Source organism: Rhamphochromis sp. 'chilingali', assembly GCF_963969265.1.
Source record: "Rhamphochromis sp. 'chilingali' genome assembly, chromosome: 1".
NCBI lineage: Eukaryota > Metazoa > Chordata > Actinopteri > Cichliformes > Cichlidae > Rhamphochromis > Rhamphochromis sp. 'chilingali'.
In genome coordinates, this window is record NC_137929.1 from 29820525 (window position 1) to 29841396 (window position 20872).

The 20872-nt window shown below is 43.0% G+C and overlaps 1 protein-coding gene across 1 annotated transcript in view; it reads left to right on the forward strand.

The window, feature by feature from the left end:
- Positions 1-20872, forward strand: part of LOC308402380 (phospholipid-transporting ATPase ABCA1) — a 202689-nt gene that overhangs the window by 108789 nt on the left and 73028 nt on the right. Inside the window, exons 32-34 of the mRNA XM_080891181.1 lie at positions 539-728; positions 13538-13632; positions 19205-19310. Coding sequence (XP_080747307.1) covers positions 539-728; positions 13538-13632; positions 19205-19310 — 391 coding nt within the window. The remainder of the gene's footprint in view (positions 1-538; positions 729-13537; positions 13633-19204; positions 19311-20872) is intronic.

Genomic DNA, 20872 nt, shown 5'->3' on the forward strand with positions numbered 1-20872 from the left:
GATACTGACAGAGTCTGAATCTTTGCAAGCTGTGTATGTTTGGCGAGTTGTTATGCATGCGTGTATCAGCCTCTTTCCGACAAATCCAGCAGCAGGCATGGAGCTAGGAAAAAAAAATGCTTGGCAGGATTTTGAAAACCAATTTGTAAAAACAAATTTGATCAATAAATAATGAGCTTTCTCTGCAGTCTTGATCAGGATAAGCTGAATAATGAATACCTGTTTAAACCTATGAGATGGAAATATTAAAGCGTTCGGAGTCCTCGGAAGTTCTTGTTTACGGCAGCTGCTCTGAATGGCCTGTTGTGCATGCATTATTAAAACACAAACTGTAATCTTTTAATTAAGTGGTTATTTTCCAGGAGTCTTAAAAATACAAAGCTGTATTAAAACGATGATAAAGCTTTGCTACTGTTATGATTTATCCCCCAAACACCACCAGTGTTTAAGAAAAAGTGGAAATAAGGCATACAGTGATGGATGTAGGTGACAGGGGTGATCGGTTGCCGGTGAAATATTCATGTTCATTTTCCTGCAGGAATCTACCTTGTTCCTCCACGGGGTCTGATTGGTTCACTCCCTCCGTGGATCAGTCAGTCGCTGACATCTTTCTGAATGGAAACTGGAGCATGTCTAACCCCTCCCCCGGCTGCGAGTGCGGCACTCCTAAACGGACAATGATGTTGCCCGACTGCCCGCCCGGCGCGGGCGGCCTTCCTCCGCCACAGGTTAGTGTCCGACTCCGGAAATCGTGTCTCTCTGTGGTGCAGTGGGTGGATCGGTCCGTACTGTATGTGAATTTATAGATTTATGAGATCGATCATGTGCAACAGTGAATGTGTCAGTATCTCTCTGAGGTCTGTTGAGCGAGACATGGAGCCGCTGCCTATTCAGGGGCCACTGTACCCAGCTGGATGTGTAGCGTTCTTTCCCCCTTTTTGGTAAAATGCATACATTTACTGAATGTGTGTCATGGAGGGATAAGCTGCAGTAAGAGAGCGGAGTGGTCTAAATGTAAAAAAATAAAAAATAACTCAGTGACACAACAGCACAATAAAAATGCTTATCATGGAAGCTTTTGGCTTGCAGTCTGAAAGTCCCAGTCAGCATCATTTTGATTTGAGAACGTAAAGGTACTTACTAACAAGGAATTTGCATTGCATTGCAAAATGTAAATCAGCCTTTTGTGCTGCTTCCCTTTTTGTGAACTAGCGAGCATGCATGAAAATGGGACCAAAATTGATTCTACTGAAAATATACCGACTTGGCCATTGCAAGTGATTCAGCTTGTTCCACACACCTGTTAAAATTCTCTTTAAATAAACCCATAGTGTGTCCTTTCAGATATACCCCAACTTTGCTACCTTGTAGAGTCCCTTAGGACATTTCATAGCATGCAGTTCCCAAATAGAATCTGCAAAGGACCTCACCTTTTCTGCTCAAACTCCAAAGTCCTGAGCACTTTGGCTCTACACGTCAATCCGGTCGTTAAGTGATGACGTGACGAATCCTCTTCCGGGCCTAAAGTAGTCTGTGTTTAATATGGCTTTTGTGTTGTTAACATGTTTAATGTTTTGTATTTTCTTCTATTTAATCTCAAAAAGCTCCTAAAACAATCAGTGATCACTGTTGACCTCCCTCGGCTTTGATTACCGCTAATCATTTATTTAAGCTCAGTTTTTAAAACCTTAGGATGTAACTACAGCCCAGCCCATGCAGCAGTATATGAATGACTAACCTCGTATTGTGGATGGATTATCTCAGTTGTTCTCCTGGCTGAAGTTTGGTCCTTTTACAGCATCCTGCCATGCGATTACATTTGTTCCTGACCACCGAGAACACTCACATTAACTTTTATCGAGTGGAAAAAAAGTTAGCTTGTTTATATATGCTAACATAGCTGTGTCGCTAGCGGTCACGTAGCACAACATTATATACCAGCTAGCCCAACTTCAGTAACCCTACAAACGTCAATGCTGTTTAGTTTTCTGTCTTCATTTATGCTGGAAGTGATAACAGAGCTGTACGTTTTAATTTGTTTCCAAAACCCCGCAGTCAGGACATGTTATATTGTATTTAGATAGAAGCTAGCGAGCTAACTCCCTGCTAACTTCTAACTCCGTTAAATGTCATAAATTCCGTTTTCATGGATGCCTGGATGTTAAACTCAATTGTTACACCTGGTAGAGCAGAACGCTGATCATTTTATTAAAGATGAAAGACTTTAGACAGTTTTTCAACTCTCAGTAATGCCATAGTGATCGTTTGATATATGGACCTGCAGCGGAGTTTAGGCCCAGACACGGCTAGTGACGTCAGACTTAACGACCGGATAGCAATACTCTATGGACCATAACTTTAACACTACACATGGCAGCTGGGGCAAATGTTGCATGGACCTGACCTGAAGGGGTTTGATCCAGGCTGGGATCGATTGACAAGTTAAAGACACAGCATCATTGTCTACCAGCTGCCACCTGCTGACTGAACCAATCACGGCACAGAGTGAAAGCGGTGTCTCATTTGGAGCTAAATGATTTGCACTGCTGTCTCCCAATGATAATGAGAAATCTAAGCTTGACAGAGAATGGCTGGAGAAGCTGTCACTGCACTCCAATGTCATTTTTATTAGAGATGGCTTTGTCTGTTTGCTCAGGCTTTGTGGCATGTGCCTGCATTTTAAGAGATTAGAATTTGAATGGCTCATGGCTAACCCCGGCTAAATCTGCCAATATTTTCTTCCTCTTGGAGACTTATGACGGTTGAGAATTTGTTTGTAGTAGTTTACCCTAGATAGAGGGTGGAAATGAGCAGGGGAGTGTTGATTGCTAATGCCTGAGGTTTGGCTTTGAAGTATTACAATTACAGAAGCTAATTCGCAGTTTTACATTTGGATCTTTATTTCTAGACGTGGAGGTCTGTGCTGATTAGTCCTGCAAGGCTGAGTGTCTGCATATTGTTATTATTTTTTTAATTTCTCCCGGTTTTGCATGGGCTTGCGTTGACAATGACATGCTACTTCTGGATGCTGGATAATACTTTGGTGAGTGGGCAGCCCAGTAATTACTGTTTTTCCCCTGGAGGTTTGAAGGTAAGCCAGCAGATACCAACTTCCCATGGCATCTACATTGATTGTGACATCAGATTTTTTTATTCTACAATTTTCAAACACTGTTGATCAAAATGTCTTTAACGCAAACACCAGAAATAACTCATGTTGGTGAGCTAGCTCAGGTAGCCTCACAGGTTTCTTCCTGTTAAAAGGGAGTTTTTCCTTCCCGCTGTCACCAAAGCACTTGTTTTGATAGATTATTTGATTGTTGGGGTTTTCTCTGTTTTCTTTGTGTGATAATGGAGTCTTTACCACTCAATATAAAACACTTAGGGAAGTTTTGTTGTGATTTGTTGCTATATAAATAACATTTAGTTGAATTGAAGTGAACTGAGAGAAACAAAACAGTAAATTTCCTCAGTGAGGTTTAAGGTGTCAACTTCTGTGGGTTAGGTTTTAAACAGCAATTGCAATATCAGTTTTTCAAAGCACTTATAGCCTTGGTTCAGTGATGAGAAAAATTACAATACTAATTGAGGCACATGAACTGAAATGGTTTAATTTGATAATTGCTGTGACATTTCCTCTTAAACCTTTGATGCATTTGGAGACGTCATATTGGAAGTGCTAAGAGACCGTGGTTAAAAAAAGGGTAAAACTGCAAAGTCGATAACCTCCAACAAGCACGACATTAAATGATATTCTCTAAAACTACTGGGCTCATTTGCCGCTCATTTATTCCCCTACCTTATTCCTTTCACTCCCCCTATATACAGCACCACTCTGCAATCAGTGCACTTTCACACTCTGCATTGATCTGTAGTTCTTTGTTGAACTTGTGAGTCTCGCCGTGTGCTCCTTTCCACGACACGGCCCTCCAGGGCCATTTAAAAGGAGCACCTGTCCACGAATCATGCTAAAGGATGATCGCTGAGACAGTAAAACAAGAGTAGTGCCCTTTGTGTAACCTTTTCCCATCCCTGATGTTCCGTCTTAGCTCATGACAGCACTGTCAGGAGTCCCCCATTTGTTGAGGCGTTATTCTTGTCTTTGTATCCTCCCGATAGCCCCGCTAAGCTATGAAGGGCTTTCTTTCCCAAGCCTAATTTTTCATTTTTGCTCTTTTCCCCTTATCTCCATGTGCTTCTCAATTTTCAAACAACCCCTGTCCTTTTTCTTGCTCCTACTTTGGTGCTTAACTGAATTTCTACTTTATCGTGTCGTACTGTAAGTGGCTGGTCATTTTAGTACACTTAGCCACAGTAAAAAGACCATTTGTGAAGGCCAGTTTTGGCCTGCATCTTGTTAAATTCACTTGTGTCATTTCTCATTTATTTATAAAATCGAATTTGTTCCAATCCAGGTCCTGTAAATGGACTTTACTTTTTCCACAGAAACAACCTTGAGGATTTTAAGTTTTTATTGTACAATCTGCCACTAAAATTATTTTAAAGTTAGGATGAGAATAGAGCAGATGGAGAAGTAAAGATAGTGGAGAATCGGACAACGATAGAAAAGAGGAACCCATTAGATGTGCATCCCTCTAGCACAGTAGCACCACCAATGGCACAAATGACACAAAGGCCTGTAATTTCCAGATGTCCAAATTGTACGACTATACTTATCCGGTCGTTAAGTCTGACGTCACTAGCCGTGTCTGGACCTAAACTCCGCTGCAGGTCCACATATCAAACGATCACTATGGCATTACTGAGAGTTGAAAAACTGTCTAAAGTCTTTCATCTTTAATAAAATGATCAGTGTTCTGCTCTACCAGGTGTAACAATTGAGTTTAACATCCAGGCATCCATGAAAACGGAATTTATGACATTTAACGGAGTTAGAAGTTAGCAGGAAGTTAGCTCGCTAGCTTCTATCTAAATACAATATAGCATGTCCTGACTGCGGGGTTTTGGAAATAAATTAAAACGTACAGCTCTGCTATCACTTCCAGCATAAATGAAGACAGAAAACTAAACAGCAGTGACGTTTGTAGGGTTACTGAAGTTGGGCTAGCTGGTATATAATGATGTGATACGTGACCGCTAGCGACAGAGCTATGTTAGCATAATATAAACAAGCTAACCTTTTTTCCACTCGATAAAAGTTAACGTGAGTGTTCTCGGTGGTCAGGAACAAATGTAATCGCATGGCAGGATGCTGTAAAAGGACCAAACTTCAGCCAGGAGAACAACTGAGATAATCCATCCACAATACGAGGTTAGTCATTCATATACTGCTGCATGGGCTGGGCTGTAGTTACATCCTAAGGTTTTAAAAACTGAGCTTAAATAAATGATTAGCGGTAATAAAAGCCGAGGGAGGTCAACAGTGATCACTGACTGTTTTAGGAGCTTTTTGAGATCAAATAGAAGAAAATACAAAACATTAAACATGTTAACAACACAAAAGCCATATTAAACGCAGACTACTTTAGGCCCGGAAGTAGGATTCGTCACGTCATCACTTAACGACCGGATAAACAAGCCATGGCTGTGTCATGGAACAGAAATTGCAAGAGGAAGTTTAAAAAAAATCTGACTTTGAGAGTCACAAACATGAGAAATCAGGAATTGCAGAACAAGCCACAGTAGCAGTAATCACAGTGGCCAAACTAATCGACACCAAGGACATCCTAAAAAACATACAAGCAGGTGCCTCACACTCAGGCATAAGGGCATTCTGCAGAAAGTGAAATTACTTTGAGTTCACACAGCATGAAGGACACGGCGTATACAGACAGAAGATTAGACTTCGCTAAACATCATGAAAAGCAGTCTGATTAGTATTGGGAGCACATTCTTTGGCCAGATGAAACCGTGATAAATTAGTGCAATGATGTGGTTCACATGCTTTCACCTGGCCGGGACTTGACGTGAAATGCAAAATCCTGAAGTATATCACAGAGATCGGTGTGTGGCGATAACTAGCTGAGTGCAAAACAAGCGCAGAGACTGTGGGGTGCATTCATCAGCCTCATCCCCTGAGAAAAGCAGCTCCCACTCAATCAACGATCTTTGCAGACTTCACTTAGACACGCGTGATTCTCCTCACATTGCATTTGTCTGCGATGCATCACGAATATGAATTTAACCAAACATTTGCCACCCACTTTCATTTTCTGGCAATCAATTATTAGATAAGGCACGAAGGAATTAAAGTAAGATTGTGAGAGACAAGCCAGGAATATTTCCTAAAGACAACCAAGCAGTGATTTCTACAGAAGTGAGTGAACAGTGAACAAAAACAGCTTAAATAGTAGCTTTAGTTTCTTGGTCATTAGGGAGGTATTTTGCTGGGAAAATAGCTTCATTTAATTGTTAAACACTGCAGTTTAGTTTTTATACAGGATTGCAAAAAGGTCATAGACACTGTACACAAGTTTCTAATCAGGAAAAAAGGGAAAAGTGTGACTTTGCTATCATGAAACGCAGAGATTGAGGAGCCAGAATGCAGACTGTGAAGACAGACTGAATTAACTAAAAGCAAACCTTTATTTAGGCATATGCAGATGATAAAAACAAAACGAAGCCAAGAAGCAAACAAAAAAGCAGACAGGAACAGACACAACAAACGACAAAGGGGAGACAAAACTATTATATAGACACAGACAGAGTGATCAGGTAATTGAAAAGAGGAGGGTGACGAGACGAAGCTGAAAACAATCCAGACAATCAAGACAAGAGGAGAGAAGCAAACTAATGCTTTGTTCCCGATGCCTCGGAAGTTGGACGTTGAAGCTCGGGATTGACGTCACTCAGTTTGCTTCAGCAGTAAAGTCAAAAAAGCTAGGAAAAAACTGACTTCTTTACTTCTTAGCTAAACCATACGTGCAGTAAATGCACATCAGAACAATACTTAGTTTTGTGTACGTAAAAACACTGCGGCAGCACGTCCTGGTCAATGCTTTGTAACAACAGCGATGCAGCAAATTAAAAGTTTTATCCTTTCACTGCTGTTTACTTTCAGTGCCGTCTTGGATTATCGACTCAGGGTTGGTGGAGATGCTCCAACCGTCCGGGTTGGAAATCTCAGAAATTCAGTTTAAATACGACCTACCTGGAAATTTGCACAATCCTCGTATCTCCCATCCTAAGATTTAGTGCTGTGGTTGAGGGTAAAAGTTACACATTAATTATTTAAAAAATAAAATGTTTGAATTGCAGGGGGAAAAAAGCTTGTTATGATGTAAACACAAATATAGTAAATTGTTATTGAGTTTTTAGTTATGTAAGAGCCGATATCCCACTGTTAAACCTGCACAGGTGCTTATCCACTTCTCTTGTATAGAACTGTGACCCCTAGCCCTCGACACTTCCTTCTCCAACCTCTGAAGCCTCCCTGCTGTTAACTGCAAGTCTACCAGTGGGTCAAAACATAGGCTTTAGTGTTTGGTATACAGTGTAGTACATAAGGTCGTGGCCACTCTCTTAGTGTTACCGTCCACAGTGGTATCCGGTACGAGCATCATTTTTCACGTGGAGAATTGCTGCCTGTGACGATTTATAATATCATCACAGATACAGAGATATCCGGACATATATAAACAATTGAACTTCTGCATATCACGTCCTCGCTGCATCGTTTACCTGTTGACAGTAGCAGGTTGCACTAAATTGATGTTACTCCGAGGCATGGACCACCCGTGGAAGCCGAACACATCATGAGGATGTGTTCCCTTTGACCGGAAAGCCTCCCATGTTGAATAAATCATGACAAAGCGTGCTGGCTTCACAGTACTTTTCTTTTTTATCTTTCATCCTGCCGAACCTCCGAATATGCCCTTGAGAAACTACAGAAAATACAAAAGAGAAAAAAGCGTGGACATGGCACCGCAGGAGGTAGTGTGAAATCATTGTTTCCATGGTAATGGCAGGCAACAGTAAGCCCTCTATCAATTCTAAGGTATTGACTCTCATTCGCTGGTGATATTTAACCTTCAAAGATGAATAGGCAGTCATGCGTGCGGAGGAATTGATAAAGCCGCCACTTTCAATGTATTACGATTGATGTCTTTATCATTTGGAGGCTGGCCTAACTACGGCTTGTTTGCAAATTACTCTCCTTGGCCTCATCTATCAGGCTATTGAAGTAGGGCATTGGATAGAGGAAAAAAGGGATAATTCTACATGGGAAATACAACTAGTATTGTGTAACTTTGCTTCTTGGTTTAAGAATTTGCTTAAAAACAAATGCCTTCAAGTGTTTGTTGAACTGAATTTATAATGTAACACAACCCCTGACTTCTCGCTGGTCTGTTCAGTGAGGGTCGGCGAGTCCGCTGTATTTGCAGCATCTTATGTAGTAATTTATTCATGCGGTTCAGTGAAACAATAATGAATCCATAAACCTTACATATGAGGGCACGTTTTGTCTCTGACAACAGCTGTTGAAGGAATAAATCCAGTTAAGTGCTGATCAGCTCCAAACCCCACCAGGTCATCCTCAGCCAATGGCAAACACAGCATACTGGCACATCCTTTCTCTGCGGGACCCTGCAGATTTGTCACTTTGACTCCAAGCGCACACAGATTCATTTTGGTGTAAAACGACCTGTCCATGGCCTCCTTCTCAGCAGAAAGCAAGAGATGCTCAAAAACAAAAGCAGAAAGGTCATTGACTCGTGAGGCGAGGCAAACGGAGGGTGAGGAAGTCCCTTTGTTGCAGCTAAACAGAAGGAAAAGGGATTTTAGATGAAATTCTTTCACCGGGCTTGTATGCTTGCAGCTCAGTCTTTCATGTGGGGCTTTTGGTTGTGGTTAGTAGGTGCCTGTTTGTAAGCCAGGACCGTTAGCTATTAGCTAATGCTCCTGTTCAGCACAATTTAAACTGATGTGATCCTATTGGACATAATCATGCAGGACAATGAGCATGTTGAGCTGAAAAACGTCGCTCATGTATGTGATGTGACACAGGTACACATGAGTATACAACTGGCCACCTGCCACTAGCAACACATCAGGTTATAACGAGCTGAAGGAGCTCACAACAATGTAGAAGTTTGTGTGTATGATGATTCAGCAATACATCGCTTCCCTTTGTGCTACCATGACGTTATGATTATTAATACATTTAAAGTAAACCAAAAGTTTCAAATATGCAGTGCTGTGCAAAAGCCAGACTTTTTTCCTTTTTGTGATTTTTTATTTTATTTTATTTTTTTAAGTCCTTTAGCCTTTCTGAAAATCTTTCAGCGCTTTTCTTGGGACATTCTTTCCTTTTTCTCTCATGTTCAGCCCAGTTTTTGTATCTGACCAATGGTACACCAGAATCAATTTTAAATAGCATCTTTAGGCACTTTGTTCCGAGCAGCCGCTTGCAAAAAAAAAAAAAAAAAAAATCATTTGTTCCCATTTCTTTAGTTGAATCTACAAAAAAATGTCAAAGAGAGCACAGTTTGACAGACATAAAATTGTATTTTTGCACCAACAAGATGATTCCCAAAGAGCTATTAAATGAAAAGTTGACATGTGTCCTTAAAAACTTGAGGAAATTGGATAAGTGAAGGACAAAAGAAGAACTATCAAGCCTGAAAAAAAATATAACTACAGCAGATGAAAATGATCTGAAAGTCATGTCCTTGAGAAATATGGGGGGAAATCTAGCAAAGACCTGACAGAGGATGTGAGAGATGCATCGTCCTCTTCAGTGGAGGGACAAAAGGGGCTGAGGTATGCCAGATTACACAGGAGCTTGATTGGAAATCATTGACAACAGTTTTTATGGAGTTCTGAATCCAAATGTGACATTCTTGAATCAAATCATTGATTGCGGCACCGTTAGCTAATGGTGTTAGCTGTGTTAGTTAGCGCTAACTGTGTTAGTTAGCGGTGTTAGCTATTATCCATTAGCTATACGTTGAGTATCTACAGCCATCTGTAAAATGGCGTTTGGCGCTAACTGTGTTAGTTAGCGGTGTTAGCTATTAGTCAAAGGAGCTTGCAAAGAAAAGCGTCTGGACTTCTTTAAGATGCTTGAAGACGTTTCACCTCTCATCCGAGAAGCTTCTTCAGTTCTAAGGTCAAATGGTGGAAAGTCCCAGATTTAAACCTAGTGGGAGTGACCTCCCACAGAGGGACAAAAGGACCCCCTGATGATCCTCTAATCGCCTGAGCCAAGGTGTGAAACTGGGTGTGGGTCCCAATCAGCCAGAGTTTCGGGTATGTTCATTGTGAAACCTGGCCCCACCTTATCATACGAATTCCTGAGGTCAGATGGCCCAGGATGTGAGTGGGCGTTAAGGCGTCTGGGAAGGGATCTCAAAACTGGATTATAGATGGCAGAGAGTTGGTGTCGTAAACCACCGCCTCTGTTCAAAGATGGTCGCTCACAGTGGACATAGATGGCTTCTTTCACTCCTCTTTCAAACCATCTGCCCTCTCTGTCCAAAATGTGAACATTGGCATCCTCGAAAGAGTGTCCTTTATCCTTAAGATGCAGATGGACTGCTGAGTCTTGTCCTGTGGAGGTGGCTCTTCTTGACTGAGAACCTTAACAGACATGTTAGCTATTAGCCATTAGCTATACGGTGAGTGTCTACGGCCATCTTTAAAACATGGTGGAGGCTCTGTCATGGTTTGGGGCTCAAAGAAGTGGGAAGTGGGAAGAAGTTCTGATTGGCAACAGCTTCTTTTTTCAGCATTAAATGAGTAAAAGCATACCCGGATAGAAAAGCATACAGCTGAACACTCTCAGTCATGGATTAGCCTCCCCAGAGCCTGAACTTTAACATTATTGAATCATTATCTTCTTCCATTACACAAGTATCATCATGCATTGACACTTGCGGTAGTATTAAATGTTGCAGAACTGCTGTATTGTAATGCTATTGATTGTTATAGTGAGTATTGTGATATTGTGGCATGACTAACTCTGTATTCCCCATTCTCCACAGTATTCAGTGGCAAAACAGGTGACTGTACGATTTGACATATTTAAGCAAGGAAGATTCTTCCCCGAGATTGCTTTTCTTTGTGCGCACCAGATAAAACTCACCTTTGAGGAGCAGCACGATGTAACCGGTGGCAAGATTAATATGAACACAGCACGCTCTCTTATCTCTCCAGTGCTCGAGTATGCCAGCTCATTCAACAGATTTGATTACTCCTCAGTTTACATTTCCCTCACCCCTTCTTGCTTACCTAGCTATCAAGCTGGAGAACTGATGTCATGCAGAATGCCAAACAGACTGAAGCTGTTTCCAGGTAATGAACAAGAGATGCAGAGCCAGGTATTACACAATCGCATAATGTCCCCATTTCAGTCTTTTTGATGGGGGATATGGACGAAGGCCAAAATAATTAGACCCATGCCGACTGTATGCCCGGGTATAAACTCATTGTACACACAGTGGAGTGTAAAGCTCTTATTTTTTTTTCCTTGGTTTTGTTTGTTTCTCAGTTCCTGTGGCTTTTTTGAAAGGGAAGCATGTTTGTTCAGAGATAAACCAAGGTTGCTGTGCTGTTCCTCCCCCTTATCTCTGATTCATAAGCCAGATGGGTCCTCTTCTTCCTCTACATTCTCCTTCTGCTTGTTTTTTTTTTTTTTTTTGCCTTGCAATTTGAGTTCTCCGCCTCCTTTTCTTTCTCCCATGTCCAATTTTGAATTTAGCCTTCCATCTTCCATAAAATTCTCCTCCTTTGCTTCCCTCTCCCATTTGATTTTTAACAGTTTCTCTAATCTCTCTTCAGAGCATCAAAAAAAATCAAAAAACTATTGATTTGGTGCGTTTTAGAGCGATTCATGGACGCAGAGCCTTCTAAAGCAGCGGGCCCCAACCCCCGGGCCGGTCCGTGAGTCATTTGGTACCCGGCCGCGAGAGTGAGACTCGGGTGTGAAATGTATGGTTTTCAGGGTTTTTATCGGTTTTTAGCGTTATTTTGTTATCGTTTTTTACGTTAACTCGGTTTTCCTGGGTCTTTTCACGTGTGTTATGAATAAATCTTATTTTTTTTCGGTACCGGTACTGGTTTTATTTTGTTGTATTCATCCGCGACACCTTAAAGGCCGGTCCGTGAAAATATTGTCGGGCACAAACCGGTCCGTGGCGCAAAAAAGGTTGGGGACCGCTGCTCTAAAGTAATCTGACATATAATACAAGTGAGAAAGAATGAGTGTAATATGTATAGAGGTACATACTATGTTTGCCCAAAGCTCACACATCAAGCTGTTTGTACACAAGGGCAGATAACCAGTGTAGCTGGGGTGGGTGGCGTTGGTAAACTGCATTTCAGTCCAGGGGTCTCAATTGCACTTTATCAAGGATCACTCTACTAATTAGAAGTGTTAGCTCTTTAAATAAGCAGGGCTAAAGCAGCTTGGGGTCGTGTGTGTGTGTGTGTGTGTGTGTGTGTGTGTGTGTGTGTGTGTGTGTGTGTGTGTGTGTGTGCATCACTCTGCACAAGGTGGAGTGTATTCATAGCAATGTGTCGCACCCTCGCTTAATTGGTTGTTTGAATGTACCCATTTATCCACAGAAGGGTATCTAATTAGGGTCCTTTGACATTAGAAACAGCTTTCCCCAGCTTTGGCAGGGGTGTAGATTTCAGCCAGGCTTCCCATAGCTAGGCTTAATTGACTATTATGATAAGAGTTGGGGGGAATGTGCTCCACGGTGGAGTGGATAGATACCACATGCAGAACGCTCTCTAGCTTTGTTGGGGTTTTTTAATGGATGAGTTTTTTCTGGGGCGGGTCAGCCGGAGTCTGCCTGTCTGTCTGTGGTCAGCCTTTCCACTCAGGATGCTCCACGGCACGCGGGCAAAGCAAAGTGCTTTTATATCCTTTCAGACATTAAATAAAATAAAAGCCACTGCACCTGTTTTGCATGAGCCTGCATCAACAAACATTGCCTTTAGGATATCTCTGCATTATTAAAGCTACACAGTGTTTGGGAAAGGTCTTCTGCATCTTAAACTCAAAGCTGCTCGAAGCCATGTTTCTATATTAACGATGGATCGCCTGACTCAGTACAATGCACAGAGTGTCAGTGGTGCTGACAAACCCGCGGACGATTATTACCGAGTAGTTCCATGGGGCATTTTCAGCTCATCGCTTTGCTTTTATGGTCTGCAGCTTTAACGTGTCGCTCTGATGAATCTCATTTTTAGCAGCAGGAGGCCGTTGCCTTCAGTGAAAATAAAGGCCTCCGATCACCCCAGCTGTCCAGCAGAAACAGCAGCAAATCAGCAAGCAGCTTCTATTAGCAGGGTCGAAAGGAGAGTGGCTATTGCAGCTACATTCGTCAGCTGGCCAGAAACACGTCTCTTAATATATCTGTTTGCTAGCACCTCCCCGAACCAACCAGTATGTTATTGGTACGGGGAGGTACCAATAACATATTTATGAGGTGATAAATCTGAGTCGGTCTTGTTTTTGGTGCCACCAAGTGGTCCAGAAAACACTATTTTGACCCAAATAACAAACCAATAGTTTTTAAAAAATGCTTCAATTCAACTGTTTGTTTTTTTTTTGTTTTTTTCACAGAGGATACAGAACACGACAGACACCTTGCTGAATTTAACCGGACGGAATATGACGGACTTCCTGGTCAAGACTTTTGAGAAGTCTGGTAAAACAAGGTAACGTTTATAACTGTGTTTGCTGTTGTGAATGGCGGTGTGTCTATCTTTAGAAGATCAGCAACGGTAACATGAGCAAAAGGTCCTGCACGTCGTGCTGTCGTTCCCATCCTCGTCGTTATGCAGTTATCGTGTTCGAGCAAATCCTGCCTGGCCGCTCTGTGATGCACTTCCCTTAACCTGTCATCTCAGTGCGTGAAACCATAAAGAGCAAACTGTCAGTGAGAGGAATGATTAATTGTAAGCGTTAGGCTGGTGTGTTTGCTCAGCCCTGTTTCATCACGATTCCAGAGCGTGTTGGACATGTACACGTACTCGTGGCTGCGTGCAGCGGGGCTAGGGGAGGGTCTGTGGTGATGGACGTGGGTTACTGACCTGGTAGCCTGTCTGCCCCTGGGTGGGTCCGGGATGGGCGTGAGGGTCTGGGGGCGCTCCATCTCTGGGCCGGGGCCCTGGCTGGGCCTCGGGGCCTTGGGTCCTGGTTTGTGTGTTGCCGGGGTTGTGGGCGGGTGGGTGCATGGGAGCCCATCCCTGGCGCAGGGTGCCGCCGGCGTGTCGAGTCGCCTGTGGGGCTCTTCAACCGGTGGGGGAGATTGTTACACCTTGCAGGAGCTTTCTTCCCCTCAGGAACTCTCTGCAGGAGGGGGAGATACAGGAGAGGTGGAGGAAGATCTCAGCCTGGGCGTCTATTGTCTCATGTAGTCTGGAAGACGAGTGGATGGTGGGGTGGGTGCAGTTTTCTCTGTGGTGGGGTTGGGTGGACTGTCCCGGGCTCTGTGGGGCCGGGGGGCGCTGCTGCGCTGGGCCCCGGTCTGGATGGGCCTGGGCCCCCCTTTCCCTGGCGGGTCGCGGAGTGTGGGAGTGCCTACTGGGGTCAGCGGGGGAGCTGGCCCCAGGGAGGGGTCACCTGCCCCTCCCTTCCTTCCCTCCCCATCTCCAGCTGCCTCCCTCCTCCTGCTCCACCACAACCACCCACACATGCAGGGCCTTGGAGTAGGGGTATGTCACCAGGATGCAGAGGAGGCTACCCCCCCCCCCCCCCTCTGTCCCCTTCTGGCTGCCTCTGCCTCAATTTTATCCCACAACTTAGACATTCACATTACTCACACCCTCATTACACATACATATAGGATCTTGGGGGTGGGCACGATACACGGAGTCCAAGTTACCATCAGGGTGTACGCCTCACCCCTGGCGTCGTTGCCCACCTCTCAATTTTAAATACATGTAGACATTGAGGGCTAGCAGGAGGGACTATGCGCTTACCTGCTGCTCTCTGGCAGGTAGCTCTATGCCCTCCTGGGTTTTAAATGCACTTTAGAACACACATGCATCAACACTACAATGAGCGGGTGGAGGGAGGTTTGGAGTCTTCTCTCACCCCCATTCTCTGCGGCCTACTGGAGCGGGGGGGCTAGGAGGAGTGGGCCATCCGACTGCGGTCTGGGGCCTCCCTGCTGCTGCGGAGTCGGGGCGGTCTGCCTCTCCCCACCGCAGGGAAAAGGGAAACACCTCCTGGGTCTGGGTGCAGTTCCCCCCTCCAGGGGCAAGGGTACCTAGACCCGGTTCGTAGAGTACGCTTGGGGAGTGTGATCGTGTATACAGCGTCCCTTTATGTCTGTCTCCACGTCGGTTGAGTGTGAAGTACATATGAGAGCATGAGGGTGGGAATGGATGTTTGTGTCTGTGTGTGCCTGTATGTCTGTGTCTATATGTCAGGTTGGGTATCAGACGCCACCTCTCTGGGGACATCTCGGGCCCTCCAAGGTTTGGAGGCCTATCTCCACCCACCACCACTTCCCCTGCAGGTGGCGGACTCCCTCAGGTATCGGTGCGTTGGTGGTTCTTTGTATCTGGGGGTGGGTGTCCGGGTACACACCGGCTCACTCCTTGGCGGCCGCTTATTGGGGCTCGCTCGGGCCACTTTGGAGGTGGGGTGCCCCCGTCCTCTCGGCCTGGGGCTCGGTCACTCAGGCACAGCTGGCTGCCGGCGGAGCTCACGGGCGCGTCACTGCAACTCCCCCTGGCTTCTGCTCCTGCTGCTGAGTGAGCCCTCATCTGGGACTCTCCTTAGCTCTTACTGGGACAGTGGCGCGGCTGCCCCTCTGTGGGTCTTCCTTGGTCTCTTGTGTTCTGGGTGCCTCTGGATGTCTGGAGTTTTGATCTCCTCCATACCTGCTTGATACCATAGAGGACAGGGCTGTGGCTCCCCACACTCTCTAGCAGATCATTACATGGAGAAACCTTTGGAATGCAAACATGCTGATCCACACAGGTATGCACACAGGTGTACACATGGGTATTCACAGATGCGGACTACAGCTTTCTTGGCTGCTGCCTCAAAGCACACTGTGCGCTGTCTATCTTGCGTGCTGCACAATATCGTTTATTATTTAGTAACTATTGATATCTATGACTAGCTAGTTTATTGTGATGGTGCTTTTTTTTTTTTTTTATTATTATGTTGCTCTTTGTTGTTTGCTGTCTCCCCTGTTTTTTTTGTTTTTCTTTCTCTCCATACAGGTGACCCAGGAGTTTTTTTTTTTTGTTTTTTTTTTCTCTCTTCCCCCCCTTCTCACCGTCTCTTCTCCCCTTTGGTTTTCTTTCTTCCTCTCCCCCTCTTTCTTTCATTCTTTCCCCCTGTCCTATTAAAAAAAAAAAAAAAAAAAAAGGATGACAAAGGATGAACTGAAGCTCCGCCATCACGTGATGTCACATGCTGCTGTTTCTGATGTCACTTCCAAAAAAAAAAAAGAAGAAAAAAAAAAAAAAAAAAAAAAAAAAAAGGACATGTACACGTATTTCCTCTGTGCAGTGTGTGCTCGTGCTGTATATGTATAGCACAGGGGTCGGCAACCTGCGGCTCCGGAGCCGCATGCGGCTCTTTAGTCTTTATTTTGCGGCTCCAGGTGGTTTGGGAGAATAAATTAGAAGTAATTAGCTGAAGTGTCTTTTATTTGTGTTTAGTTCTTTTTTTAACTTGTAGTTCTAAATTGGAAGATTATTGTGATTTTGAAATATAAAAATAAAATTATATCTTATTATTTTTTCATCGTGCGTGAAGATGAAAGTGTCTTCGTACCACGGCAGACCCGCTGCTTTTCAGCATCTCTTTATCGACCACTTTTCACACACGGTTGCTGTACGCAGACAGCCGGCTGTAGCTTTTCTGCTCACAGCCCGACAACACAACAGCATAGACGGCACAGACGTTAAGGCGGCGAGGCGTGATTGCGGGTGCCGCTCAGGTGCGTCCGCCTCCCCTGCAGCGGCGCTGCAGACCACGCCCCGCCACACACATTAACCAGGTAAAATACATATTTAGGCAGAATTTTGCAAATGTATATTTTTCATTTTTCAGCAGCATAGTGCTTTTTTTCCAATTACTTTTTAAAAGTCAGGTCAAGGCTCCAAAAGCCCAAAGGCGATATAAGGGTGGCGGCTCACAACAGTTTTTGTTTGCTGGATCATTTTAGTTCAGCTGGGTGTCTTTCCTTTTGTTATATTTCTTTAAGAGTTCAAAATGTGTTAATTACATAAATAAAATGTAATTTTCTCTGTAGCACTTCATGGATTTCATAAGCAACACACCTTAGTTGCTCTGTGGATTCTTTTAAAAAGCAGTTAAAAACGTTTCTGTTCAAACAAGCTTTTTGTTGATCTACATATTTTATATTCTTTACATTATTTACATTTGATCTGTTAAACTGTGTATAATTTCTATTGATTGTATCGTTTATTTTAATATTTGTGTACAGCGCTTTGTGATGTCTGTCTGTGAAAAGCGCTTAATAAATAAACTTTACTTACTTACTTTAGTTGTTCACACAAAGCATAAAGGTAAAAAAACAATATATACAGTGTTATCTTCATTTTAGATTTTAAAAAGTATTTGCGGCTCCCAGTGTTTTCTTTTGCGTGGAAACCGGGTCCAAGTGGCTCTTTGGGTGTTAAAGGTTGCTGACCCCTGGTCTAGCATATGCGGCGCGAGCGCAAGAATGCACATCCACGTGTGTGTGTGCCCAGGGGTGTAAACGTGAGGGGTGTATTGAAATTGTCAACTTGCTGTGAGCCTGGAAAAAGCGATAAATTGAAGCATCATTTTCATCTGCAATTTTGGAAAGCTGATAAAAAAGCTCTTCCTTCAGGGCAGAGAAAAAATTGATGGACAGAGTCCAGATGGAGCTTCTAAGGCAGGGGTGTGAAACACAAGGCCTGGGGGCCAGAATCTAGCCGGCAAAGATTCCAATCCGGCCCACTGGACAGCTTTGGGAAATGTGATGTAGGGCATGAATTTGGAACTTTTTATAGACTTTTTACTGTGTTTTCATAGGGTTTTCCTGCTGGTAAAGAGCTCCCTTAGGGCCATTCATATACACCAAACTAATTGAGTAAGCAATTATAATAAATAAATTATAGTTACAATTTACGATTTACTGTTGAAATCTGCTTTTTTCCCAAATGGTCCCACAGTTGAAAAGCTTAGATTTCTTAGAATTTAAGTCCAAAGAGTCACACTGACAAATGTCTTTCCTTTGCTACAGCAGCATTTCTTTATCACGTTGACAAACTCTTAAAATTGCACTTCTTTATTGTTTCTACTTCTTTAGATATTTAGATAAATGCGAGTTAAACTTCTTTACACTGACAGGGCGTTTACACTCATCCAGCCAACGATGTAAAATGAGTTTGACATCCCTGATCTAAGCGGTCGATTTGCCTTTAATTTGTTGGAGATAGTGGCTCATTTCCAGATTCCACATTGGAATTGATACCAATATTTATCATATAAACTTCGGTGAACTTGAAAAAAATAGTTGTGAACGCAGCTTGGAGTGCTTTAATATGGCCTGTAACATGCTAATGAGCAAGCAGCATTGGCGTGACTCTGAGGGGGAGCCACAGCCGCAGGTCCCATCATCACAATGTTATATCACAAGCTGACCTCGAAAAGGTTTCACTTAAAAGTAATTTCACGTAGTCATTTTCCGGGGCGCCTCTGTAGCCTTAATAGTAAGGATGCAAACCGAGCAACCGAATCGTCCCCGATTTCACTGTCGGCTGAGTGGACCCTCCAGCCTTACCCTCACTTCCTGTCTATCACCACCGCTGCGCTCAGATGAAGGCATCTATACCAAACTAATACAAATGTTATAAGCAGCGATGCGATTGTCTGTTTTATTGGATCGTATTAAGCCCGTATGTCTAATGAATGTTTCTTAGGCAATAACTTGTGACACGAGCAGAGTAATAATAGTGTTTCACATTTCTCCTATGCCCCTGATATAATGAGGACCTAAAAAAAAAGCGAGACAGAAATAGTGTTGTGAAAGCTCAGGGTGAAAAAACCGCATGTAGTAATTACAGTGTGTGTGTGATCATGCTGTTGGGGGGGGATGTGCTGAGGCTTCCCTATATGTGTGTGAGTTAATTCATGTGTGATTACCATGATAACTGCACATGAGGTCTTAGCTGATTTGTTGATTTATTTGCACAGGCATGAAAGTAGATGCCTTTAAAGAGAGAGAGAGTGTGTGTGCGTGCATTTCTGATTACTTTCCTGACACTGCAGGTACGGAGGGATCTCCGTCGGAGCAATCAACTCTCAAGTTCGTGTGACGGAGGCAGCAATCACGGATACATTCAGAGATCTAAAAGGCCTATTCAGTTCAGCTCAGGTATGTGATAAATATTGGCATTCACAAAGTCAAACTTGTTGACACCACTGGATTATTTGAATTTCTTTTATGGTGTAGAAAAGTAGTACAATGTAGTTCAAGGCCAGAAGTTGTACTGTTGGAAAATATCCCATGGGCATCTACAAAGACACACAAAACCTTGAAATTAGTTTTTTTTTTTTTTCCATCTTTCTGTTCCTGCACCACATACTGTACATAAAAATGATGGCAACAAGAAAAGACCAGCCTCAGATCAGCAGTGTGATGATACCTGAAATGTCTTTGAAAAAGAGGAAATTTGTTGCACTATTTGTTTATCCTTTGTAAGAGCATTACAGGCATGGCTCAAGGTCACGTGAGTCTGGTCTGCAACTTTGCTCTAGAGTCAGTTATCCACCCAAATATTACAGGCATTGCCATGAAATCTTCCAGGCAGACCCCCCCCATGCTGACTCCTGTTAACATTCTGTATTTTGAAACCAAGTGTCTGCAGCATCGGACGCTTTACCACAGACATTGTACCTAGAAGCCTTTGAAAATCCTCATATAATAATATAACATAACATTATAATATAATATAAGCACATTCTAACTGTACTATCACACTTTATTTAGTAGTACATTAATGAGGCGCAACAAGCTGTGGCCTACTTTGTATCAATTTAGACAAACTTGTAAAAAGCACCATAAAAACACTAGTCTACTACACCTCACACAGAAATTGACTTTATTCAAGCTCCACAGCAGCGTCAACACAGACATAGCACCACACATCCCAAACAGCAAAGTGATTTTAATTCCCAATAAAGCTTGCAATATATGACTAAATGAAATACCCAGTAACTAACAAGTGCAAACGTGGATAAATTTGTTATTATTGTGCATTAAAACTGTGTGACCTGTTGCATGCTGACTTGAGTTCACAGTGCAGTTTTCTTGTTATAAGCAATAACTGACCCTCTTATAAAGTACAGCTGTGTTAACAAAAGACCCTTTAAATATGTTTCCTTCAAGCGCACCATTTAAATTTCTAATAAAGTATATAATCATATAATTGGATCTCACATTGTTCTAGGTAGTGCACTACTACTGATTAGGCCTTAATTTAAATGTAAGGTAGCTAATTAGGATATGAGCGTGTTTATTTACCGTCTAATAAAGAACATTTTCATCCTAGTTGTGTTTCGCTTGATTCAAAACAAGTTTTATTACATTCAACATAAACCGATTGCCGCTGAAGTCACGACAGATTCTTCTAAATTTCTACTTTTGAATCTACTGTCATAATCAGGATATTTAACATGTCCAGCAGGTTGATTTATAACTAAAACGCTTCAAAGCTACTCCCAACACTGCTTCCAGGTTCTCCTTGAACCTTTATCAGTGTAAAAAGTGCCACAGCCGTCTTTGTATAAACATTGCTTCGGTGCTCATTCATCTATAGAAATGACAAATAAATAAACCGCAAGCCATCATCAGCGTCGTGTTACGACCCAGCGCTAAATGTTTGTAGCAGTTTTGTGAGTGAAGAGGCTGCTCTCCCTCCTGTCAAGGCTGCGGCT